The sequence below is a fragment of the Kogia breviceps genome, chromosome 1 (genome assembly GCF_026419965.1).
Source record: "Kogia breviceps isolate mKogBre1 chromosome 1, mKogBre1 haplotype 1, whole genome shotgun sequence".
NCBI lineage: Eukaryota > Metazoa > Chordata > Mammalia > Artiodactyla > Physeteridae > Kogia > Kogia breviceps.
Window position 1 is genome coordinate 36,676,285 of NC_081310.1, and position 27,662 is coordinate 36,703,946.

A 27,662-nucleotide genomic window follows, 5' to 3' on the forward strand; every position below is an offset into this window, starting at 1 on the left:
TGTTGCTTGAAGTGGTTTCCATCTTACAGAAGTATGATGTTTTTATTTATTTTTATTTTATTTATTTATTTATTTGTTTATTTTTGCAGTAGCGAGCCTCTCACTGTTGTGGCCTCTCCCGTTGCAGAGCACAGGCTCTGTGGCCATGGCTCATGAGCCCAGCTGCTCCGCAGCATGTGGGATCTTCCCCAACCGGGGCACGAACCCGTGTCCCCTGCATCGGCAGGTGGATTCTCAACCACTGCGCCACCAGGGAAGCCCAAGTATGATGTTTTTAGATAAAGCTGCTATAGAGAGGGAAGGGTGTACTTTGGTTTTCTCATTGGTTTTCCACTGGACAAGACTGAAAGGAGCATTTCCGTAGTTCCTGCGTTACTCTGACAAGCAAGAAACCAAGTGAAGGAACACACAAAATGCAACGGGTGCTTAGTACCAAAGCCCAAATAAACGGTTTCTGGAACTGCCTGGAATGGCAGTACTGGGTCCTTCATCAAATGTTCTGCTAGTAATGGTGGTCAGGGTCCCTGACAAATGTTTGGGAACAACTCCCCACACAGTGCTGGTGGGAATCCCTATCCCAACTTAGAGAGAGGGAAGATGAAGCTCTCGGACTGGTTGCCCAACTGAGGAGGAGTGTGGGGCTGAGAAAGGAGCCTGTTGAAGGGCCACATCCACCAGGCATCCCTACTCAGAATGTTGTCTTGGCAGGTGAGTATCAGAATGAGTTTTTGATTTAAATTACTTTCCTTCTGGAATGAGGATGAGCTTCTAAGTATTAAAAACAAAAAACAAAAAAACTAATGCTAAAAGAGAGAAATAAACCACAACAAAAAAGCCCAAAACAAAACAATAAAAAATAAATAAACAAACAAAAACCAATGCTCATCCTACACTTCTTCCCCAGCACACACATATGCAGATACCCCATCTGTCACCAAGATAGATGGCTTGGGCTTCTGCAGTGTCTCTCATGTTGTCCCTCCCTCTTACTCCAGATTGCTGTTTCAGACACTGGTGCTGTTTGCTGGGGCTTTTATATGTCTTCTGAACTCATTTCCTTGTCTCCTTGATGCTTAAAAGACAAACAAACAAACGTGTCACTCTCAGGACTCCTGGTTTCTTGGAATCCAGTCTGATCTCACTGGGAGGGGTGGATCCATGTATCCTCTGAGTCCTGGCCCCCCCATTTCTCTGCTTCCTTCATTTACTGGCTACCATGCCTTCTGTACCCCAAATTAAAATAATCATCAGCCCATGGCTATGCTCTCATCTTGTTTGCCTCTGTGTATTTGCTCCTGCCAGCCCCTCCGGCTGATGTGTTTTCCTATCTTTGCCTATCAGAGTCCTATACATTCTCTAAGTTCTAGCTCATATACTATCTCCTCATGAAACTTTTTAATATTGTCACCTAGAGGCTACTTCTCCTTTTCTGTCCTCCCATAATATGATTCATATGTTATATTGTTTAGTGTGTTCAAACTTATAATTACTCACATTTGTCTCATGTCCTTGCTTGGACTGATATACCTTGATTTTAGGAATCGCATTTTACTCATTTTTCTATCTCCATCAATAAATTAAATATTCAAATTCATTAATTTCCTCAGCCTATTGGGTCTGCTTTAAACATTCTTTAGGTTTAACATGGAAAAGCTAAGGATCTTAGCTCTAGACAGGAGCCTAGGTCAACTCTGAAATGTGTCCAAATGCCCATGTTTTTGCTTCAGTTAGGAATTTCCTGAACTTCCTTGCATGTTCCCAAAACTGGATTTTGGTTTCAGGGAGGAACAAATTTAGACACAGAGTTGCTGGTCTCTTTACATTTGCTATTTTCTAATAAGTCTGGATACTGTGCCTTTGGTGATAGAGCATTTATATGATGGTGATGTGCCAGGTTCCAGCATTTATAACCTGTAGCATGCTGGGCATGTCCCTTATACTTCCTGAGCCTCTGTTTCCAATGAGATAAGAACAGTAACAAATCTTTCACACTGGTTTGCCTTGTGGCTTAAATAAGAGAATGGCCTACTCCTGGCTAGGTCTGCTCCTCTTCTGCACTCGCTTTCATTCATTCATCAAATATTACTAAGTACCTGCCATGCACCTAGCTCTAGTCTAGGCACTTGGCATACATCAGTGATCAACATAAGATTCCTGCTTTGTGCAGCATCATTCCAGCACATGCTACATTGTACTGCATTCATTTGTCTGTGTGATTCTCCACCAGCTTGTGAACTGCTTGGTTGTATGTCTCTGGCACCTTGTGCCATGCCATACTTAGCACGTATTATATGCTTAATAAATATTTGTGGAATGAATGTGAAAGTGCTTCTTAAATTAGTAAGTGTTGGAGGCTTGTATGACCCCCAAGCTCTACTCCTAGGTGGAGTTGCTTCACTCTAGCTATTTCCATCCGTATGTGAATAGACCTTTATTTGTAAATACCTTTTTGTTTCCTATGTTCCCATTGCCAACTCAATGCCTAGAACATGGCAGATGCTTCATGTGTTTATTAAGGAAATGCATGATTATTTGTATGGGTACCTCCGCCCCTGGGGTCATGGTAGTACTTGACTGTGTCCTCTGATTTGACAGAGGAAATTAACTAGTTCTGATTGTTTAATTACAGAAAAGGATGTTAAGTTCCCTTTTTATCATTCCTGAATTTACTGAGCCTTGCACTGTGTACTCCTTTATTCCATAGCAAAATATAAGGAGAAAGAAAATACAGATCCTTTTCTTTATTTCAGCTCTGTGATGATCTTTTACCAATCAAGTGCTCTTGAGGCATCTTGATAATAAGTAATCTATGTTTCTTTCTTATATCTATAAATGCCTTATATTTGCATGTACCTTGTTTTGCATATTTATTAAATACTTTCTTTAGTAGGGTTTTGATTTATTTCATAACAGTTTCCTGTTTTTTTTAAAAAATCCATACTCCATTCCCAGAATATATATGTTAAAATGTAATTAAACATGAAAAGACAACCCACAGAATGGGAGAAAATATTTGCAAATCAAGTACATTCTTGTTTCTAGAATGTATAAAGAACTCTTACAACTCAATAACAAAAAAACCAAGTAATCTAATTGAAAAATGGGCAGAGGATTTGATAGACAGTTCTCTAAAAAGATATACAAATGGATAGTAAGTGTATTAAGATATACAAGTGGCCAGTAAGTGCATTAAAATATGCAAATCAAAATCATAAGACAAATTTCACACCCACCAGGAAGGCTAAAATAAAACAGAAAATAGCAGGTGTTGGCAAAGATGTGGAGAAACTGAAACCCTCATTTATTGCTAGTAGAATTGTAAAATGGTGCAGCCAATTTGGAAAAGTTTGTCAATGCCTCAGAATGTTTAACATAGAGTTACCACAGTACCCAGCAATTTCACTCCTAAGCATAAACCCAAAATAACTGAAAATGGGTATTCAAATAAAAATTTGTACATGAAGGTTCATAGGAGCACTATTCACAATAGCCAAAAGGTAAAAACACTCAAATGTCCATCAACTGATGGACAGATAAACAAAATGTGATATATCCATACAGTGGAATATTATTTGGCCATAAAAATGGAAAAGTACTGAGTCATGCACTTCAAAAACATTATACTAAGTGAAAGAAGTCAGTTACAAAAGACTGAATATTGTATTACTTCATGTATATGAAGTGTCTAGAAAAAGGCAAATCCTTAGAGACAGAAAGTAAATTTGTGGTTTCTAAGGGCTGAGAGAAGGGGAAAATGGAGAGTAACTACTAATGGGTATGATTTTTTCCTTTGTGGTGATGAAAATATTCTAAAATTAGAAGGTGGAGATGATTGTAAAACTCTATGACTATACTAAAACCCATTGAGTTTTAAACTTTAAAAGGATGAATTTTATGGTAGTAACTTATATATCAATAAATCTATTAAAATGTAATTAAAATATATAGCAGAGATTATAAAGGGGTATTTAATTATATTTTTCAGAGTAGCACCAAGTTCTATTCAACGTCTGCCCTCAATCACTAAATAAATCTCAGTTTACATGATTGATGGATGAATGAGCTAAACAATAAACAACAAGAAATGAAATCTGTCTAGCACCCAGATCAATAAAAACAGACCTTGAACTAACTAGTCTTTATCTTGGAAAGCAAATGCATAATCTCAAGAGCTCTAAAAAGAACTCCACAATATAGGACAAAAACTCAGCCTATTGTTCCTATCTTCTGATTTCCATGGGGAATGTAAGAAAATTAGAATGATCTGGCCCCAAGTTATTAGAGATCACATACTTAAATCTAACCAAGTGCCTCTTTGTGTTCCATGAGAAAATTAGAAATAATTCATATCTATACCATAACTTAAAATTTATATTTAACCATGCTAAGTTATTATCACCTAAAATCTAATTTTGGTAATGATAATTCTAAGGCCTTCAAATATATATATATTTTGTGTGTTAATTTAGTCTTGGGACTGTCAGCTTATAAAAATATAATATACTATTTTAAGATCTTTTACAACAAATATTTTGAACTTAAATAAATTTGTCTTGGCATTTGTTTGGCACATATACTCAGAAAACTATATGTATCCTGGAACTTCTTATTGATATTACTACTAGTAGAACCAATCCAACATTTACTGCTGCTTTAGGGAGGCCTGAGGGAGGTACTGGGAATAACAATAGTGAAGAGAGTACAGTATATAACCTTCAGAGCCTGATAAAATAGTGGGAGAGATAATAAATAAGTAGTTACAAAAATGTGATAAATGCTATAAAAGAGGTGAGATCAAGGAGCTCTAAGTAAATGATACTAATTCCAATATTGGGAGTATTGACTTTTATTTATCTAATACCTGTAAGATTTTATACCTCTGTAAAAATGGTGTTCAATTAATATCTGTTGAACTGAAATTCAAAGGTAGGCTTGAGATATTAATAAGAAATGGAAAATAAAATAATTTAAAATAATAAAATAAATAAAAATAGAAAACAAAGGTGCTGCATGGTTTAAAAGACTATACCTGAAGGACTGTTGAAAAAGCTCAACTTATTTTGTGGCAAACCGTTTAACAAAAATCAGTTTATAAATTTGCCCTGGAATACAGCAAAGCCCTTGCATTTTCATAGATTTTATTAAAGGCTTGGGCCCTCTCTCTGAAGTAGAGATGTTAACTTTGGGATCAACAAAGGAGGACTCCCCCACTTTTTTAAGGGTCAGAATTTAAATTTATGCAACAATGACATTCACTCATCTCTAAAATTCAAACTGTAAATTCAAAATCCAGCAACTATCTGAAATTTTCTTATAATTCATCTATTTCTTGCTGCTTCAATATGTTCTACTGGACTCCTAGGGTGTCATGTTACCATCTGGATTAGTGGTTCCTTGGCAAATTTCTTATTGCAACTAATCTACAAATTGAGAATAATATCTGGTTTTCTTGTCTTATAGGATTGTCTTGAGAGGAAATAAAATTGAATATATGCATTTTATTAGTAAAATGCCCTATATGATATGCTACATGCTACTGCATTATTGACCTCCACACATACCAAAAAAAGGGTTTTTTTTTTGTTCTACTTGACGAAAATCTTTCATAGTCTATTTTATATTATTCACACTTATGTGAATTTGTTTAAGACAAGCAACTTCAATTTTCTCTCTACTGCTAGATTTCTATATTTTCAAAATGTGGTTTCATTTTAATAGGCAAAAAGGCTACTATTCACTCTTCCATGAAAAGCTCTTCAGTGACATAAAAGTTGTTGGCATAGAAGTGCTGCTTGACAGTGGAGAAATAGCCATATTAAATTGGGAGCATGGTTTAGAGAAGTTTACCAGAGCATTAGGATCAATTCAGAAGCCTGATTCAAATCAAAATTCTAAGGTCTCACACAGGTCCAGTGGATCAGATCCTGGTGAGGATGGGGGGACTGTAAGTTTGCATTTTAAACAGGTTCCCATCTGGTTCTTAGATACTTTAAAGTTTGAGGACCAGGACTGTAGGTCCAGATATTTACATTGCCCACTCTCAGCTACACTGTGGGAATAGCTGTGGTGTGTGGGCAGGGGATGGTGGTTTTCAAGTGTAATCAGAGTCCTGGAAAGGGTGCCCTGCCGTTTTGGATGGGCCTCTTGCCCACCAGCCCCAATCAAATACAATAATTCTGCTTTTGTCTGTTTTACACACTGGGGTTCCCTAAGATTTGTTTCATCAGAGGGTTCTACTGCTAAGATCAAGTCTGAAAATCACTGATGAAAGGCATCAAAAATAGCATCTGGTATCAGAAGACCTGGGCGCTTGTGTTTCTCTTGGCACCTGCCATCTGACGGTCTTTGTGCTAGTAGATAAACTTCAATATCTTCATTTGTAACATAATCCTGGGTCTACCTTAAGGGGTGACTGGGGGGATCAAATCAGATAATGCAAAGTATCTGAAACTAGGAATGATTATTCACATGTATTGTTATTATAGCTAGGGACAGAATATGATTGAGTATAAGAATGGATATATTTTAACTCTTTAAGGGATGTGTCAGAACTGATCTGTCAAATTCATTTTTGCCCAACACAAGATCACACTTGAACATTCCAACTTAATAAAGGGTGTTTGGAGGAAGGAGGGAGAAGGGGAGGAGGAGGAGGAGAAGAGGGCAAAACTCACCGACACAAATGCTTGAGATTTGGTTTCATTCAACTGAAGCTGCAATTTCTTTTCATTGTCATAGACCCCATAGAGCCTCTTGGACCAGGTCTGGGGTACTCTGCTCTTGAATTTTAATGAACTATACAAAGCGAATATCCTTTGTAAATCTAGGACCAGGCAGCTGCAGTTGTAGAAGATGACACCAAGTTCTTTCATCTGTGAAATTAAAATCGAAAGCATCAATGCTGTGTACATGTGATGGTGTTACTCTTAGAGAAAAAAATGTAGAATTCTCAGAGAAAAGACTGCAATAATAGTAATAGCAATATTTTTTTCTTGCAATTATTATACTGTAACAACTATATGTATACACTGTATCTGTTAGTATGTAGATACAGTCACATTATGGTATATAGAAATGATGTGTCATTAAAATGCTTAAATATTTAAGGAATACTTTTGCTGGAGTTTTGCATTTGAGCTCTTATAGATAATTTTTCCATATTCACCTATACTTTTTTTTTCTATAACAAAAACATAAGTAATTTATTAAAATTTGAAGGCAAAAACATAATTTTAAAAGAATTTAAACGATTTAGACCTATGTTGGACGTGATGGACTATGGATGCTTTCTGGAAATTCACAATCAGATCCAAGAGTAGCACTTTCAGAATGTTCTAGTAGACTAAGTTTACTTTTAGTTGTCTTTGATGAAACAGTCACTATGCTACTCTCTTTCTTAACAGAAATGTGTTTTTTCGAAGACTCACTTCTAATTAGTTCATTAAGCAAAGAATTATTTTGCCGAATTCCTTTGCTTTTCTGCTTTACAGGTGAGTCAGAGCAGGAATGCAGGTCCTTCCCAGTTTGTTTCTTAGCAGAGTACTTTTTGGTATATTCACCTGCTTTGCTCATTTTCTCTGAAGAAGACCTGCTATTTCTAGATAATTCCTCTTCTTTTCTTTGACTTCCAGTTCCAGAACTGACGCTCGCTGAAGGAGAACATGTTCTAGCAGTGAAATCTTTCAAAGACTCCTGACGCTGCTCTGTCACTGGGACCCCCGGGTTGTTTTTGGAAGTTTCTAAGGCCTCCTGACTAGAGACTGGGACATGGAAGGAGTTGAGAGGCAAAGGAATCCCAGCATCACCTGTAATTTTCTGAAACTTTATTAGTGTTCCTTCATTGTAAGCTGACTGCATACAAATAGAAACTTGGAGATTTTGCGTTTGTCCTGGGGTACTCTGCTTTGATTCTGATTTTTCTTCTTCAAGTGCCTGCTTTTCTTCTTTAGGTGGACTACTAACAGTAGAATTCATCTGGGGACGACCTAGTAAATGAAAATCTGACTGATCTATACCAGCCATTGTGGCCAGCTGCCCAAGCCAATTCTAATAGTGGCTTTTCCTTTTCGACCACTTCTCAAAATTATAGTTCTCTTTCTCTGTCTAGCAGCTTTGGATGGTTCCTTCACCAATGGAGAAGTTATCCACTGGTACTCTGACTTGGCACTCCTTCCATTCTGGAGACCTTTCTTGATAACTGCTTTCATCACAGAATGATCAACAAGTGGATTTTTTCTTATATCCAGAACGAGCAGAGTTCTGTTGGTTTCATGGGCCTTTAGTAAAGCCTTTGCTCCTTCATTGGTGAGGCCACACTGCTGCAGGTCAAGTGCTCTAAGCCATAAATCCTCACTAAGAGATTCTGCCAAAGCACTTGCACCCAGGTCACCAATGAGCGTGTTGTAGTTCAGAGTGATGTGCCTCAAACCAGCCATACAGTCAAGATCAGGTCTCCTGGAAAGAAGTCTCTCAGCCCTGGTGTCTTCATGCCTTCTGGTAGTCTGATATTTTTAAACCTCCATCTCCAATTGGACAATTCGCAGGACACAGGTGCACCAAAGTGGTCAATTTATTCAATCCCTTTGTTAACATAGTTAAGTCTCTCTCTCACACAACTAGCCCACTTAGCTCCAGGTTCCTTAGCGCACCCGATGCACTCACACAGCGTTTAAGAGCTTTACACAACTGGAAGGTCACATCTTTATTTCTTATCGCAGGAACATGACTCCTGTAAACTTTATTTCTGTCAGAACCTGTCTTGTCCAGCTGTGGCTGGAAGAAGCTCTGGATACAGATCAGGGGCAGAGGGTGCTCAGGAGCGGCTCCCAGCCCACCCCGCGGAGGCGGTCGGCGTTAACTCCAGCAGGCCCTCCCGCAGGGAAGCGCGCACGGCAGGCAGAGGCACCGAGTCCTGCAGCGCACACAGGTCCTCACAGCGCTAGAAGAGGTCGGCCGCGCTGTCCTGGTGCAGCTTCACCGAGTGATCATGGCCCGAGCGCGGCCTCGGGGACGCTGGCTGCGGACACGATGCCCACACCCGCCTGGGGGCTCCAGCTCGTCTCCCGGCCCCTCGGGCGCCCACAGCCCGGCGGCTGCCGGCGGCTGCGGCCCCACAGCGTGCGCAGGACCCGTGTCGCAGCCAGACGATGCAGGGCCACGGGCCGCAGCTACGCCAGCCCCTCCATGCCGCGCTCCTGCGCCCCCGCAACGCTGGCTATTGGTGCCGGACTCCTCACCTACACTTTTTATATCAGCTCATCAAGACTGTTTTCTCCAACATTAAATTTTTTGGTATGAATCCTTAAATCATGCAGCAAGGTAATGATTGACTTTTAGTTGCAGCATAACAGAATGGTTTAAATCATGGATTCTGGAATCGGATTGCCTGGAATTAGGTTCCAAGTCTACAAATTTCTAGCTGTGTGACTTTTTAAAAAAATAAATTTATTTTTTGGCTGCATTGGGTCTTTATTGCTGCGTGCAGGCTTTCTCTAGTTGTGGTGAGCGGGGGCTACTCTTCGTTGTGGTGTGCAGGCTTCTCATTGTGGTGGCTTCTCTTGTTATGGAGCATGGGCTCTAGAGCACAGGCTCAGTAATTGTGGCGCACGGACTTAGTTGCTCTGCAGCACGTGGGATCTTCCTGGACCAGGGCTTGAACCCGTGTCCCCTGCATCAGCAGGTGGATTCTTAACCACTGTGCCACCAGGGAAGCCCTGTGTGTCTTTTAAGATAGTTAATCTTGGGGCTTCCCTGGTGGCGCAGCGGTTGAGAGTCCGCCTGCCGATGCAGAGGACGCGGGTTCGTGCTCCGGTCCGGGAAGATCCCACATGCCGCGGAGCGGCTGGGCCCGTGAGCCGTGGCTGCTGAGCCTGCGCGTCCGGAGCCTGTGCTCCGCGGCGGGGGAGGCCACAGCGGTGAGAGGCCCACGTACCACAAAAAAAAAAAAAAAAAAAAGATAGTTAATCTCTGGGCATCATTTTCTTCTTCCATTAAAAGGAGACAATAGTATTTATTTCATACAATTGCTATGTTGCATAACATGGTTAATATACTTTATGGGCTTAGAATAGTGCCTATCACATGGTAACCACCTAAAATATATTAGCAATTATTATTCTTATTAACAGTGCACAAGCCTCAAGAGTAAGAGACCAATAAAATCTTGCCACAAAGATATCATACAGATTATTTTGTCCACCTCCCTCGATGCACAGATGAGGAAAGTAAATCTTACACAGGTAAGCAAAAATATATCTCCCCGAGTGAGAGATCTAGTCAGGGGTAGATTCAGAATTTGATGCAGGTTTTCTCACCCTTGATCAAATACACACAGGAACGTAGCAGCACTGGCTTCAAGTCCATTACCACGTTGACAAATTATAGATGATTTCTGACTTAGTCAATGAAAGTGAAAAAGTGAAATTTTGGTCTTAACAGCATAAATACACATGCCTCATGATCTGAACACCCGGTGAGGGGTTTGTCAGGGACACCTTGAAAGGTGTTTAACTTCATTCCTTTCCTCCACCCCCCTACTCAATACTCTTCTCAGGATTATAGGAGAGGTCACCAACTGTGTAGGGGCCCATCTCTCCTTTCCTATTAGGACTCCCTAACACAGTGCATCATAGAGATCTTTCCACATTCATCTATACCCGGCTGGCATCATTTTAGCAGCTCCACAGTAACCACAGAATAGATGGACACAAGTTATTTAACCTGCTGATGGGCTTGTCCTTATTTTTCCTCTAATACAAAATATAAAGCAACGAGCACCCTTGTACATACATCTCTGTGCGCTTGTACAAGGATTGCTTTAGTACAGATTTCTAGAATTGAATGGACACAAACATTAAGGACAATTAAGAAAGGTTAAGGGGCTTCCCTGGTGGCGCAGTGGTTGAGAGTCCGCCTGCCGATGCAGGGGACGCGAGTTCGTGCCCCGGTCCGGGATGATCCCACATGCCGCGGAGCGGCTGGGCCCGTAAGCCATGGCCGCTGAGCCTGCGCGTCCTGAGCCTATACTCCACAACAGGAGAGGCCACAACAGTGAGAGGCCCAAGTAATGCAAAAAAAAAAAAAAAAAAAAAAAACAAGAAAGGTTAAGAAAGTGGGAGGAACTAGAGTGGGGAGGGCGTATCAGGTATGTGCAAAGGCACTGAGGTCCGTGGGATAGAATCAGATTTATACAGCTGAAGCTGAGGGAGATAAGGGAGAATGTGTATGTGTGTGTGAGTGGGTAAATACTTTAATTTGATGGCAGGGGGTAAAACTGGTGGGACAGGTGTGTCAGATTCCCAGAGGCCTTTGTGCTGGGATAGGCAGTTAGGCATTTATGTCAAAGGACATGGGGAGGGAGGTAATGAGGCAGGAGGGTATGGACAGGCTATGAACTGGAAAGGTCCCTTTGCCTGGCTGTGGAGATAGGTTGAAGGAGTTGGGGGCAGGGCCTTCAATACCCAGGCCTTAAAAGTGGCAAGGGGAGAGACTTACACATACTTAGGTGTTTTCTAACCTCAGGGATTTTCAAAAACTGTTTAGCATAACTGCTAATAATTGCTAATCCTATTCCAGGTTGAGATGGGGCCCACCTTGCTGTTTGCACAGTCTGCTGATAGAATCTCAGGAATAGTAGGGTCTGCATTTGACCTTCACATTTCTGTGGCTTTTCCCAGATTGAGTCAATGCTGCCACATTATCTTTTCCAAGGAAGCCTTGATCATTTCAGGGTTTTCAACTTTGTATCAGGTTAGCATTATAGATAGGCTCTTTATCTGGTGGTGGAAGTGGGGTCAGCATAGCTGAGACTCAGGTTCCCACATAAGTAAGCAGGTGCTCCTCCCTGACATGTTTCCTTGCCTGCCAGACACAGTCAAGGTTAGTGCATGTCCAGGGGGCTGGCCTGGCCTGGGGTCATCCTCAGGAAAAAAGGGACAAGCAACAATGACCTGAGGCCAAAGCTGTGGATTGAAGTCTAGGATCTTTCACCAACCAGATTATAGGGTCTCGGGCAAGTCATCCAATTCTGAGTCCTTTTTTTCCTTTTCTGAACAATGAAGGGGTTGGGCTTATAAAGTCTACAGGGGTCTTCCAGCCTTGCCATCTATGGCTTTGGGACATCAATTTCCTGCCCAGCATGCATTCCCTTCTCCCTGCCCAACCTGCCTCTCAATACTGACCAGAGACTTCTGTTTGTGTGTCAAGATCAGCTCCTTCTGGCTCCTGCCTGAATGTGGCTGGTGACCCTCCCAGGTTTTAAAGTCAGATGAGGCAGATTTGCATCTTGGTTCTGCAGCTTGCTTGTTGACTAGCCTTGGGTAAATTACTTAACCCTTAAATTCTAGCTTATTGTTCGATGAGGATAATATCTATCTACAAGTTTTGCTGTTAGAATTTAATAATAATCCTAATTTTAATAGCTACTATTGACTGAGGGCTCACTTGTTGTGTATACTGTGTTGAATAGTGTCCCCTCGTCCCATTCATTTCTATACAGAACCTGTGAATGTGACCTTATTAGGAAATAATCTTTGCAGATGCAATCAAGATGAAATCTTACTGAATTATGGTAGGCCCTAAATCTAATATGACTGGCATCCTTATAAGAAAAGGAAAATTTGGACACTGTGCCACATGCACACAGGGGAGATGAACATATGAAGACAGGCACTGGAAAGAGGCAGCATCAAGCCAATGTGCCAAGGATTGCTGGCCACTACCAGAGGTTAGGGGGACGGGAAATAGTCTCCATTAGCACCTTCAGAGAGCTGTGAGAGAAAAAGTCCTGCTCTTTTAAGCTACCAGGTTTGTGGTTTAGAAGCCCTAGGAAACTGCTGCAGTGCGTCTTTCATCTTGATAGTAGATACAATGGTATTTATTCCTTCCAGGTTTGGATGGTTATTTGCTGAATGGTAAATGACACAGCTAAGATTTGAGCTTTGGTCTAACTTCAAAGCCTGTGTGCTTGGTCCCTTATGCTATACTGACCTTAGCACATGGCTAGTAAGCAACCCATGGGTCTACTGCTGTTAATTCTATGAAGCCTTTTCTGGCCATGTTTCCTGCTTTGTCTAGTACCGTACTTGCACATATTTCTGATGTGGCACATTTTTACACAGTATTATAGTTTTAAAAAATTTATGTGTCTGTTTCCCATAAGTGACTCTACAGTCTCTGAAGGCATCAAGTTCATATATTTATTTCCAGTGCTGAGCTATAGTGCTCGCTTGGAAAATGTTTACCAAATGAATACCTGGCCTTCAAGATGAATTTATGGTGGTCAGAGATGAAAACAAGCTTTCTTCTCAACACAGAAGCCCCAGTTCTAGGTCAGCCTGAGGGCCTGTGATCCTGAGCATCTGAATCTAACAAGAACCTCTCTTCTGGTGCCAAGGGCCCTGGAGCAGCAAACCTGGACATGGACACATAAAACCTGTGGCTGTGCTGGCCCCAGAGATCCACCTGGAATACTTTCACAAGCACGGTGCTCAAAGATGGCATCAATGACAGTTCTTATATTGGTCAATGAGCCAACTGTCCTCTAACCATGTTTCCTGCACCTACCAGCAATGGGGTACAGAACCTGACACAGTCTTTTGAGTGGAAACTGCCTTATCCACAGCTCTATCCAAGTCCAGTAGAGCCAGAGGCAGAATGCCATGAAAGTACAAATCCAGGGAATCATTTGATTTTTGTGACCAAAAGTTGAACTCGGTGGCCATGATTGGCTTTTAGTATGTTTGGATCTCTTTGGTATCCTTTGTTTTTCCACATTAGACCTTTAGAGATTTCAGGTTACTTGCAACACATGGCATACAAGTATGTTTGGAGTCTTCTGTTCAAAGGCTGGACAAGAATACGGTGCTCTCCTGTGTACCTCCTTCCTTGGAAACAGCTGTCCCCTAGTCTCCACATGGGGGTTACATCATCTCTGCTGTCATTGGGGAACAAAGCCACTGCTCCCTGTCATTGTCTACTGACTCTTTCCTAATACACAGAATAATATTAAGTGAAGTACTCACTACACTAGTGCAAGCTCCCCATACCTAGGAAGAAAGCAACCACTCTGCAATATGGTACGGCGTGAAACATCTGGGTAAGTGATAATGTGAAATTTGAAATCTAGAAGGGTGCCAGGGTAGCAGCTCTGACAGCTTTTCCCCGCAGAGGAACAGGGGAGACACAGAGAGGCCTCTCCATATGACCTAACAAGATGCAGGAAGTCATCTCCCAGAACAGGTTCTGAAGACAGACTAACTCCACCAAGGGCAAAGTACTTAACCTCTTCACTTCCTTTATCTGTAAATGGGTATACATCATAGAATTGCTACAAAGAATAGATGAAAACATGTATGTAAAACATTTAGCTCAGTGCCTGGCTCAAACAGTGTTAGCTTCAGCTATAGCAAGGTCCACCTTTCTTCTCTGCCTGCTGAGGATGCTTCTACTACATCCTTTGTTTGAATCAGGAATAGATATGGCAGAATTCTTTATCCATGAACAGTTTTACTTTAACACCAACAGATTCCACACACTCAGTCAAATGTGAGGGCATAACATTCATTCCTCAGAGACTGTTTGTGGCTAGGTTGAGTTGGTGCCAGAATGGTCACATGCCGGGTTCTGAGGCTGCATCAGGGAAGAAGTCAGACCTGGTTCCTGCCCTTGGGGGCTTAGAGCATGGAGCATAGCAGGGGATAGAGACAGAAACCATAAAGTTACATGTTAAGGTTTGTTATGTTAACAGTACACTTTTTAAGGTAGATGTTCTAATTCCCATTTTAGAGTTAACAGCACTGAGGCCATGGTCACTAATCTTGCCCAATGTAACTGCAAATATGTAGCAGAGCTTATCTCTGAACTCTGTCTGTTTTGTCTCCTTAGTCTGTTTTTTTTCACTGCTTCACCTGCCTTAGGCTGTCTGTACCCCTATGCCCTTGAGGGAAGTTTCCTCAGCACTTTCTACCATACTAAAAGAATACTTTATTTAAAAAGGGGTTCACTTTATTAACCTCAAGACACTTCTATCAAACTGAGTGGCTGGAGCTAAAAGGCAGGAGATCACCAGCTAAGGGTGTTTCTAACCATACATATGAATACTTGAACAAGATCTGATTTCTGACAAAGGCACAGAAGGAGGAGGGCAAGAGACTGTCATTGAAATAGATTGTGTTTAGGTCACATTAGACTTGGATTCTTACTGAAGTCAGTGTTGCTCTCAAGACTCAATCCAATTCATTCCACAGAATATGCCAGGGAGCTTAGCTGGATTCTCCTGGGAAATCCAGGAAGATGAAAACAGATGTTCCATAAAAGTCAAATGAGAGCACATTGTTCAGTTGTATTAATATTATGCCTCTTCAACTCATGAGCTGTATGACTTTGGCCCAGCTCTTCTACTTCTTAACACCACTGAGAATGATAAATAGCCCTTGACCCCCAGAAGCTGGCACTGGACTGTCAGTTTGGCCTTGATATTTCTAAGAACTGACCTGGCATTCAAGCTATGCCCTGGTTATCTCCTGTTAAACATGAACTCTTTCACAGAACACTAGCATCAGATAAGGCCACTCTGTTGACTGTCCAGGATGAAACTGAGACAAAAAAAAAAAAAAAAAAAGACGTCTCTGTAATTGTGTGTGAACACAGACAAAACATGAGCATTGTCCAAGCCACAGAAGTGACCAAAGACCCCCATCCTGGCTAATATGGGTGACTGCTGCTTCTTTACCAATCACAGCTTTAGCCTTGCTTCATCCCCTTCCCATACAGATGACTTATTTTTTAAAAAATTTTAATCACATTGCATTTAAAAAATTATTTATTTATTTACTTTTGGCTGCGTCACATCTTAGTTGCGTCACACAGGCTCTTTCATCGTGGCACACGGGCTTCTCTCTAGTTGTGGTGTGTGGGCTTGGTAGCCCTGCGGCATGTGGGATCTTAGTTCCCCTGATCAGGGATCAAACCCGCGTCCCCTACATTGAAAAGCAGATTCTTAACCACTGGACCACCAGGGAAGTTCCCAGATAACTCATTAAAACACCCAATCACAAAGTTGCCCTGCTCCTGATAGCATCCAATCCTGAGCAAAGCCCTTGATTACTTATACCTTCCCCAGCGAAACCTTGCACAAAGTCCGAACCCCATGAGTCCTTCCTAAAACCAGCTTACATCCTGCAGGTGGCCACAGTGTCACTCTTCCTCCTTGTTACAAGCAACTTGCTCATCTCGAGCATGCAGGCTGGTTTTTGGCTTGAGGGAAATGACACCTCCTTATCCCCAGAACATCCATATCACACAGTTGTGAGTGCAGTAAGCAGACAAGTTAGTGCAGTAAGCACAGTGACCAGCACTCAATGTGTGTTCACTGCTGCTCTTCTATCCTAAGTCACACTGTAGAGGGAGTACTAGGTAGTCAACGCTGTTCCAGTTGAAACAGGAAGTGGCCCAGGCTGCAAAACAGGAAACATTTAGGGGGAATGAATGAATGAAGGCAACAATGGCTCTCTGTAAAGGCTTACAGAAAGGCTGCATTTGGGGAAGAGACTTCGCCCATTAAAACCTAAGGTCAAGTGGTGCTCCTGAAACATTTTCCGTGTTTCTCTGTCTTCCAGTCGCTGAATCTGTTATGTACCTTGTGTTGGAATGCATACCATCACACATTTTAATCTGGAAATCTGATGAACCAATTCTTTAAAAGTTAATGGAGGGGCTTCCCTGGTGGCGCAGTGGTTGAGAGTCCGCCTGCCGATGCGGGGGACACGGGTTCGTGCCCCGGTCCGGGAGGATCCCACGTGCCGCAGAGCACCTGGGCCCGTGAGCCATGGCCGCGGAGCCTGCGCTCCGCAATGGGAGAGGCCACGGCGGTGAGAGGCCCACGTACCACACACACAAAAAAAAGTTAATGGAAAACCTGGAAGCAATAAAATAAAAATGTTTATTTTAATGGCACCATAATTATGAATGATGTTTGTCCCTTTAGCTATGATCAGATAGAGGGAAACATATTTATAAACATTCTCAGCATTTATCATCCTCAGGGCTCCCCTTATGTACCATTTATCAACATCAACATGCAAGTGGTCACTCTACTTAGATTTTCTCCAGCAACAAATATTCCCAATGACCGTATTCTAAACAAAGATTTAGTGTTCCTTTCCCCCTGTTGTGTAAGCTGCTTTTTGTGACCTTTTATCTGCAATCTCTGACGTCATTCTGCTGTGACTACATTACAGCTTTAGAATCGGAAGGCAATGGAAGAAGCCAAGCTTTGCCCTCTAGAGATGTAAAGAGACTTTTACCTCCTCTCTGTATCATTCTCCCAATCTTAGAATGACTCAAAACCATTTCTAAATATACATATTTGGTTTAGGCTGGTATCAAGTGAAGATGGGGAAAAAAAAGAAATTGGCTTTTGTTTTGAAGATTTTTCAACCAGAGCAAAAATTTTCTGAAGTGTTTGGGTTTGAGACAATCCAGCAGATACTATAGCTTACTGTTTAGGGAGAAATAACAACAGAGGTAGTACTAGTTTACTATAGTGCTTACAGTGAACCAGACACTGTTCTAAATGCTTTACAAGTCTGTGTTCATTTAAACCTCACAACAACCCATTGCACAGGTAAGGAAACTAAGGTATGGAGTGATTAAGGGACTTGTCCAAACACACAGCTAGTGAGCAGGGAAGCTGAAAGATTAGTTTAATATTTCATCTTCAGGAAGAATTACTTACAAAGAGCAACTAGAAGTTCCCTTGGGTGAGGGTTAAGTCCTACTGTTTATATGCATGTCCTCATTTTTTCTGCCCTGGAATTTCTAATTATATTAGTAGTCTCCATTTCAAAGCAAAATAAGAATTAGGGGAAATGTAATTATACCAAAAGAACATTTTTCTTTATTTTCTCAAAATTAGTGGAAGGGAGTTATGAAAGGAAATGCAGTGAGAGAAGAAAAAAAACCCCCTTCTACTCAGGACATGAGTGGCAGCATGAAGGGACACAGGCTTGGTTTAGTGGGTTTTACTGGTGATGCAGAAGCCAAAGCAGGCATCTGATGGATGCTCCTGTCAGCAGAAAAGGGGAGGCACTAGTATTGTTCTTTGCTGTAACACAGAATAATTAATTCAGGTTAGCCTAACCACAGCTCAATCTATCATTTATGGATGTCTGGTTTGTTGTTTTCATGGTTTTATAGAAATGTGAACAAGTATTTCTTTAATTTTCTTGACAAAGACAAAAGAACTTGCAACTATGAGCAACTCCCATGCATCCAGTTAGCTGCTGATTTATATTCTGAGTTACTGCAAGAAACGTAATCACTAGGAGCTCTAACTTGATTTTGTTTCTGCCCTCAAGGTGAAATTTTGGTTACTAGGGATGGAAAATAAAGAATTGAATCTTAGCAGCTCAAAGACAGCCTCCTGCTCAGAAATGTGCTCTCTGGCCCCTTCACTTCCACAGTGGGTGGTCTATACCACTTAACTTCCTGATGTCTTATTTTCTTTGTTACCAAGTGGGAATCAAAATGCTTGCCAGAAGGAAGTGACTAATTGAAAAAAGGAGAATGTAAGATCCTTAGAGAACAGCTAGTTCAACCTTATTTCAAAATTAAGGAAACTGAGCTCCCCAAAGGGGAAGTGACTTGCAAGATCACAGAATAATGTCCTGTGATTTCAGTCCTGGCTCTTTTGCCCAATAATGCTGTGTAGATACCTTACAGTGTTCTTTCATAGTGTGGATGAAGAATGTTGCCTGCCATATAAGTAGACAAAGGATGTTACTTTCCAAAGTACCACTCTTCACTTGTCATCTTTGACTTTTGGCTGTAAGGAACTCACAAATCAATTTATTGTCTGCAATCACCCCAGACTGTTCACCCAGAGGGGTTTCAGTATGGAGAAAAATAGGATACTGGCCCTAGATAAGGTGCATATCAAAGGAATGTCAATGAGTCCAGACTCTTCCATCTTCCCATACATAGAAAGGTGCTAAATTCATTAACTTGAAATGTTTGTTTTTTCTTTAGTTAGCAGAAATCTTTTGATGTTCAACTACCTGGTTTGTTTCTGCAAAACTCCTATATATCCTGGCTCCTGCGTTACTTCTCAGAGCTATCTGAAAGCCTGTCTCCCAGGCTTAAATTTTCAGTATGTCCGTCTGCCAAAACGTATTTCTCAACTTCTAGGTTGTGCATTTTTTGTCAGTTGACAGTAGAATGAATGAGGGTGTTGCTTTTTCTTTTCCCCTCCTTCCCTCCCTCCATCAGTGCTTCATCTTTTATAAGTACCATTATTCCTTTGGCACCGTTGACTTTTGGCTGTAAGGAATTCATACATCGATTTCTTGGCTAGTCAAAGGAAAATCAATAGATAAAACAGTGACCAGAGAATGTTAATGGGAGGAATTAAATTAAATTAAATTAATTAATTTATTTATTATTTATTTTAACATCTTTATTGGAGTATAATTGCTTTACAATGGTGTGTTAGTTTCTGCTTTATAACAAAGTGAATCAGTTATACATATACATATGATCAATGGGAGGAATTTTAAAAGAATGGGGTTGAGAGTGGAAGGGGATGAAACAAGTTGGAAACACATTTCAGTTATTCTTTGGACTACTTTAATTTTATTCTGCTTCTTTAGAAGAGTTGAAAATGATTCCAAAATGTCTACAGCTTCTCCTATCATTCCTGTTTTCTCTCTTGTCTTCTAAATGAGCAGCGGGGAAGCTGAGATCATGCCACTTTCAGTTCATTGCATTTGATCCCCTTTTCAAACCCTCCAAGGATCTACTCTCTTTTTGACAAAAAGTTTGGCCAGACCTGAGTGACTGTATCTGCCTTTCAGGCTTGTACAATAAACACCTGGCCCCATATATGTACCCGGATATTAACATCAATGTGAATTGCACCCATTTGCCCCCTTCTTATTCATGCAAAGATGGAATACTTAAGGAAATCGGAGAGAAAATCTTTTCTAAAAAAAAAAAACCACCAAATGTATAAATCTCATGCTATGCTTCTTTGCAGCCAAGTCATCTAATTGTGGGAAGAAGCGGCAAGTGGACAGAACTTAGTGGGTTTTCATCTGTATATTATAATTTAACAAACTCTTTTAGTATTCAGGGTCTGCTTTGAGACCTTGAAGTACAGGAAAGCTCTGAAAATTTTCACAACAAAGGATCCCCCTCTTGTTCCAGAGAAATGCTTTGCCCTCTGTCTGTTCCCTTCCTCCTGATTCATTCCTTGGTAGCTTGGAGCAGAGGTTCCCAGGATGCGTCCTTCAGTGATTCCTTCATGGGCAGCACTGTGACACTTTTCTGACACCACAGTGGCGGAACAACCAGGGCGGGAGGCTACCTAGCTTTTATTTTTATTTTTTAATTTTTATTATTTTTTTTGTGTGTGGTACGCGGGCTTCTCACTGTTGTGGCCTCTCCCGTTGCGGAGCGCAGGCTCAGCGGCCATGGCTCACGGGCCCAGCCGCTCCGCGGCATGTGGGATCTTCCCAGACCAGGGCACGAACCCGTGTCCCCTGCATCGGCAGGCGGATTCTCAACCACTGCGCCACCAAGGAAGCCTGCTACCTAGCTTTTAAAATGAAATGTTACACCTATATTTCCATCCCCGTTGGTTCTCATCTCCTCTCTGTCCATGTAGCTCTAGAAACATCTCAGAATGGTGAAAAGAGACTGTTCTCCTTGGGTCTGGGCCACCACTGGGCTGGCTGGCAACCCTGAGTGCAATGGCCAGCCAGTCAGGGTGACTATCTGCTTTAGAGGGTACAGCAAGGACTCAGGCTCGAATTCTAGTTCTTACAACCTTCTCCAGTATGACTCTGGGCAAGTTCCTTAAACTTTTGTGTCAGTAGCAGACCAGTTCCTTAATCTCTCTGTCAAGAAGGGATGATAATAATGCTCATAGGGTTGTTGCAATGATTAAATAAACACATATAATCTGCTTAGGACAGTGTCCCCCACAAAGAATAACAAGTGTTTGCTATTATTATCATTATCCAATTATATGCACACTTCCGCAACACCTATACTCTTAAGAGGAGGTTCCAGGCCATGAAGTGACCTGCTGCACTTTACATATGAAAATTATGAATGCACTTGCCAAGCTCTGCTGTGGTGTGGCTCAAACAGATTTCCCTCGCTCCCTTCCTTACTGTCAGCAGGAATTATATTGAAAAGGGTAACTTCCATCTTCTTTCTACCTCCCGCTCCCTCACTTACTCCTCCCATGGAAGAAAGAGTGACATCCCTAGGGAATAAATAAAGCAGCAGCAGCAGCAGCAGCAGCAGGTACAGTGCAGGCCTGTCCTCATTCAGAGCAGCTTAGTATCTCTCTGGACATTTGGCTCCTGCCCTCCATGGGGCATGCACAGAAGCAGCCTACAGATTTGCAGTGGCCATGCCTTTAACTTGGGCATGTTTAATTCTTGGGAAAGTAGTAGGAGGCCCAATTTTGCCCACATATGTAAACTACGTTTTCCATTCTGGCTTCATCAGTGATAAAGCTGACAGTTTAATCACCATCTGTCTGATTCCTGGAGGTATTTTTAAAAATGGCCTGGAGCTCAGGAGGGTAAGAGAAGGAGGTTGTTTATTGGCTTCCTAAACTTCCACGAATGAACTCCCACATCTAATGACCTCAACTGCATTCTCCTATGGCTATTTCCATGGATTTGAATTAGGAATGAACACCCTAAGGTGCTTCTGCCCTGCCTTTCATAAGGGAAACATTCAGCCAGGATTTTTGAAAGGTATTATTTCTTTTTGTTCTGTGTCATAATGTACCTTTGACTCATCTATGTTGTTCACAGATCTATTGTGTTTTTCATCTTAGCATTCACCACACCCTCCTTACCTGATGCTTGGAATAGAACATTGCTCAAGGTGTTCCAACATTGTTTAATTCATTGCTTTCCTAACTTTAAAAACATGGACTGAGGTATGAAGATACAACTCGTAAGATTCAGTTAGTTCCCAGAGCTTAACTGCCACAAAAACTCAAAGCACAACTCTATTGAGACTATGATGTCATGCCTGTGTCCCTTTGGTGTTTCTGATTCCTTTCAATACATATACAACCAACATCTCTCTCAAGTTTGTGAGATAGGATGCTACAGAAAGTGTGAATATTCAAAAATAGAGTAAAATTCGAAATGTGGAAACCCTACCATGTAACAGTGTTACACCAATGGCATCAATTTATTTGCAAATTGTTTGGCTGTAACCAGTTTTTCAGCTCATGGGAAGTCACCTTCTTAAAAATCTGGAGTGGGAAGACCCTCTCTAAGGAAATGGGAGGCAGCCAAGCCATTGCTGGTAACTGGTTAGTCAAAGGCCATAAACTAGGAACCACGGCATGGGCTTGCATGGGGATAGGCAGGTGGGTGAGAATGGGAAAACTTACTGCAATAATTAGTATGGTTTAATAATTTAGTATTGTTTCACCTTTAAATACATAATTTAGTTTTTTTTCCCCAAGAATATAACCAACATTGACTTGAAAGACCACCACAGTAAAAAAAGGCTTTAAGGGTATCTTATTTGGAACCAGACTGGCAATCTTACAGGGTGGAGATGTTTCAAACTATCATATAGGTCAGAGTGTTGTGAGGATGATCCATTAGCTAGCCCAGTGTGGTTTGAACATGAAAGATTCTTTAACGTTTTCCTACAAAGTGTAGCCAAGTCTAGCATGAGTGGGAGAGGAGTAGGATCTGATCAACCATGAATGTGGCCTGTGAGCATCTTAAAAAATGCATCAGAGCCACTAAAACACCAAATACCAATGACAAAGAAAACTGGTCAGTAAGAGTGACCTGATGGAAACAAATGAATGTAATGCCACTGAATGTGAAAATACATAAATTTTTAAAAAGGCCAGATGTTTCATTCGCCAACTTCAACATTCTTATTTGGACCTAAAATAAAAGTTAAATTACTCAATTCTTTCCCCACATTTTTTTGCATTACTACCACATTTTTTTGCATTACTAAGACATGGATGTCATAAATAATTCAAAAGAAATAAATGTGTAAGGGCAGTTATAGCACAGAAAACAGTCTGGTAAACAATCATTACCAGAAAGGTATGTTTGGCCCTTGTATAATTATAAAATGATAAATTTCTCCAATCTTATAAGCGATGCAATTTTGTAAAATAGTAACTGCTTAGTCAGGTCACAGACTGGTATCCAGGCTTTATAAATAATTCAGTTCAATTCAATAATTAAACACTGAGCATATCTGGTGCACAACCGTGAGCATGGGTGGGCTGGGGTGTGAAGGAGTGGTGGCAGTGGGGAGAGGACAAAAACAAGCTATAAATCAAGGTAGAAACTGTAAGTAGCTTAAGGGAAAGATCACCAACATTCTGTAGGATTCAAGTAAGAGAGATAGATTTTGCATCTGATTAGAAGGGATTCTTAACCTGTGGATCATAATGGAGTTCAGCAGGTGTGGTGTATATCTGCTGGTTTATAAGGAGAATTTCCATAGGTTTTAGCAAAATATGCTGTGATTAAAATAGCTAATAACTTGAGTGGCAGATGACTGCCAAATTAGGTGGATGTGGAATGGCCCCATGGGGGTAGAGAAATTTGAAAAAGATCTTGAGACTCTACAGTTTCAACAAGCAGAGTTGGGAGGACAAGTCTGGCAGAATAAAGGGTGTGAATAAAGGCAGGGAGATGAGAAATGTCAGGAGCATAAGCTCTGAGAGAATGAGTGGTAGGAGGGGAAGGTCTGGTAAGTGGTGGGATGCAGATCTGAAAGGCTGGTATATTAAGGAGTGGGCCCATTACCCTTCATGTTAGAGGTTAGAAACCCAACTGTCTTGGGCACCAGAAAAAACATATGACATAAATGCGTGTCAAACCTTATGAATAGAGGAGATTGAGGCTGACCTAGGGAGTGTATGCCCCACATGATGACATTAAAATTAAATTTTATTGTTTAGTATTGCTAGACAACCCGAAACATCTGCCTGTTGAGTTGGCCTTCAGGCCACCAGTTTGGGAATTGTGCTTGGAATGTTAATGAAGTGAAGTGACATTACCCAATTCCTCTGACACTGAACTGGTGGGAAAGAAACAAGGACACATGCAGCAGGGCAAGGAAGAGATGATGAAGTCATAGAAATAGGAGGTAATTTTTGCAGGAGGTAATTGTTGCAGGACCTGGGGGAGGACTGAATGTGTAGGGATGGGGAATGGAAAGAGACAGAGCTGACTCCTGGGTTTCTAAAGTGGGTGACTAGAGTGAACAATGAACAGAGCAAATCTGACTGCAGACCCTGTGAGTTTGAAGTTCATCTGCGAAATTCAACTGGTGAAAACAGTTAACATTTATTGAGGTCTTACTGCTTTAGTCTTCAGAACAAGCAAGTCAGGCAGGCACTACCATTATCCCCCTTTAATACACAGGGGGACTGAGGCACATAACAATTAAGGCCAAATACTTAGTAAGGAGTAGAATTAGAATATGAGCACAGTCAGAGCAGGATCCACACTCTAAACCACTATGCTCTGCATAGTGGTCCAGTGGGTTGGCAACTCTGAGTCTGAGCTGGTGACAGAAATGTGAGAGCCATCATCACAGAAATGATGGGTGCCACTAAAAGAGTAGATGATTATTGCAGGAAGAATAGGTAAGCTGTTCAGAATGGATTATAATATGAGTGCTTTTGTCTTTTATATTGTCCCTTATCAAGAACAATGTTGACTGCCATATTTCCAGTGCCTAGTGCATAATGGATTTTTGATAAGTATTTCTTAAATGAATGAATGGATGAATGAAATCACAGGGAACATCATTAATTAAGGGAAGAACTTAGTACATAAGAAGAACCACAAAAGGAGACAAAGAAGGACCAATCAAAAAGGCAGGAGATGAACTGAAAGTATTCATTGTCATAGAAGAAAAATGTTTGAAAAATTAAAGAACTGAGGGGCATTTCAAGAAGGAAGAGATGAACATGGTCCATGCAGAAAAGAGGTTCATAAGATGAGTAACTGAAGTGTCTTTTTTGTTGATGTTGTTGTTGGTGATTAGGAAACCTTTCCCCTCAGACCTTTGCCAATTTTCTTAAGTGTGTATAGGAAAGTTTTCTGTTTATCTTTCTGAGAGGCTCTTCTTAAAGGGAGTTGTGTAGGAGATAGTTGAGCAGGGACTAGATAGGAAGTAGTCTCTGGTGAATTCATCAGTCAAGCTAGGCTTCACCAGCATTTTCAGTGCTGTTTACGAAGCCCAAGAATGAGCACAGAGCATGGAAGGGTGGGTGAGTAAGGAAAGAAACAACTTCTTGTTTGTGCCTTGTTTCCCCATAGTTCAGTTTCTTTTCTTCTTCCTGCCATTAAACATTTCTATTCATTCAGTTTTTAACAGTTCAATAGATTTCACTTTTTGATCCCAAATGACCTTTTTACTTGTAAATTAGGGTTGGAGTTAACAAAAAGGTGATACAACCAGCACATGACTGAACGTTTAAATGAAAGGGCAATTTTTCTATATTTGATACATTACATTTATGCAAATACAGACAATATGATAACAGTGACTAAATCTAGGTCTCCACTTATTTAAAAACTCCTACTTTGATTTTTATAAGAGAGATGGCTTCAATTTCTCCTTCTCAGATAATTTCACATTTTCCACAACATGCACTTAAATTTGTTTTTAGAATGCAGCAATTTTATAAGCGTTAAGAGCAACACTTCAGATATTATTTTTTTCTCTAGTTATTTTTGTGACATAGAAAAATTGTGATCCTGTATACATATGAAAAGACTCCTATGTTAAAATGACAGCAAGAAACATAGAGCATAATTTATATGAGCAGCTCATCAATATTCACTGAGGTGACTCAGGCTTAGCACATGTACAACAGAATGTTGAAAATCAGCCATGTTTTATCCTATTACTGGTTTTGTTTTCTCCATAAGAATCATGGACCTACAAGAAGCCTGTTCTAAAATCCTGCGATCGATTATCCAGAACTACCAGACTGTACTGCATTACTAAATAGCTGATATATTTAAGACTAATGTTTAGTTTACTGATAGTTTTTGAAGCTGATACCATTATAAAACCACAGGTTTGGGCTTCCCTGGTGGCGCAATGGTTGAGAATCTGCCTGCTAATGCAGGGGACATGGGTTTGAGCCCTGGTCTTGGAGGATCCCACATGCCGCGGAGCAGCTAGGCCCATGAGCCACAACTACTGAGCCTGTGTGTCTGGAGCCTGTACTCCGGCAACAAGAGAGGCCGCGATAGTGAGAAGCCCATGCACCGCAATGAAGAGTGGCCCCCACTTGCCACAACTAGGCGAAGCCCTCGCACAGAAACGAAGACACAACACAGCCAAAATCAATCAATTAATTAATAAATTCCTACCCCCAACATCTAAAAAAAAAAACCCACAGGTTTTAAAAAATTATTTTCCATTTTCATTAATGTACAATTTACCTATAGTAAAATTCACCCTTTTTAGCATACAGCTCTTTTTTAAAAATTCAAGAATAGTTAATTGACAATGTTTTGTTTATTTCTGTTGTACCACAAAGTGATTCAGTTATACATAGATATACATTTTTTACATTCTTTTCCATTATGGTTTATCACAAGATATTGAATAGAGTTCCCTGTGCTAACAGTAGGACCATGTTGTTTATACATTCTATATATACTAGTTTGCATCTGCTAATCCCAAACTCCCATTCCATCTCTCCCCACTCCCCCTTCCCTTTGGTAACCACAAGTCTGTTCTCTGTGTCTGTAAGTCTATTTCTGTTTCATAAATAGGTTCATTTGTGTCATATTTTAGATTCCACATATAAGTGATATAATATGGTATTTGTCTTTCTCTTTGACTTACTTCACTTAGTATGATAATCTATGTCCATCCACGTTGCTGCAAATGGCATTATTTCATCCTTTTTTATGGCTGAGTAGTATTCCATTGTGTATATGTACCGCATCTTCTTTATCCATTCATCTGTCGATGGACATTTAGGTTGTTTTCATGTCTTGTCTATTGTGAATAGTGCTGCTGTGATGAGAGGGGTGCATGCATCTTTTTGAATTATAGTTTTGCCTGGATATATGCCCAGGAGTGGGATTGTTGGATCCCACTCTATTTTTAGTTTTTTAAGGAACATCCATACTGTTTTTCAGTGGCTGCACCAACTTACATTCCCACCAACAGTGTAGGAGGTTTCCCTTTACTCCATACCCTCTTCAGCATTTGTTATTTGTAGACTTTATAATGATGGCCATTCTGACCGGTGTGAGGTGGTACCTCATTGTAGGTTTGATTTGCATTCTCTAACACTTAATGATGTTGAGCGCCTTTTCATGTGCCTGTTGGCCATCTGTATGTCTTCTTTGGAGAAATGTCTTTTTAGGTCTTCTGCCCATTTTTCTATTGAATTGTTTTTTTGTTGTTGTTGAGTTGTATGAGCTATTTGTATATTTTGGAAATTAAGCCCTTGTTGGTCACATCATTTGCAAATATTTCCTTCCTGTCTGTAGGTTGTCTTTTCATTTTGTTTATGGTTTCCTTTGCTATACAAAAGCCTGTAAGTTTGATTAGGTCCCATTTGTTTATTTTTGCTTTTATTTCTATTGCCTTGGGAGACTGACCTACAA

The 27,662-nt window shown here is 40.8% G+C and overlaps 1 protein-coding gene and 1 pseudogene across 4 annotated transcripts in view; both read right to left on the bottom strand.

The window, feature by feature from the left end:
• Window positions 1–27,662, bottom strand: part of PLD5 (phospholipase D family member 5) — a 497,278-nt gene that overhangs the window by 26,782 nt on the left and 442,834 nt on the right. For all 4 annotated transcript variants that reach the window (XM_067044238.1, XM_067006473.1, XM_067005919.1 and 1 more), the window contains one exon: window positions 6,675–6,872. In XM_067044238.1, the coding sequence (XP_066900339.1) occupies window positions 6,675–6,872 (198 nt within the window). The remainder of the gene's footprint in view (window positions 1–6,674; window positions 6,873–27,662) is intronic.
• On the bottom strand, window positions 7,258–10,362 carry LOC136793109 (centrosomal protein of 78 kDa pseudogene; annotated as a pseudogene).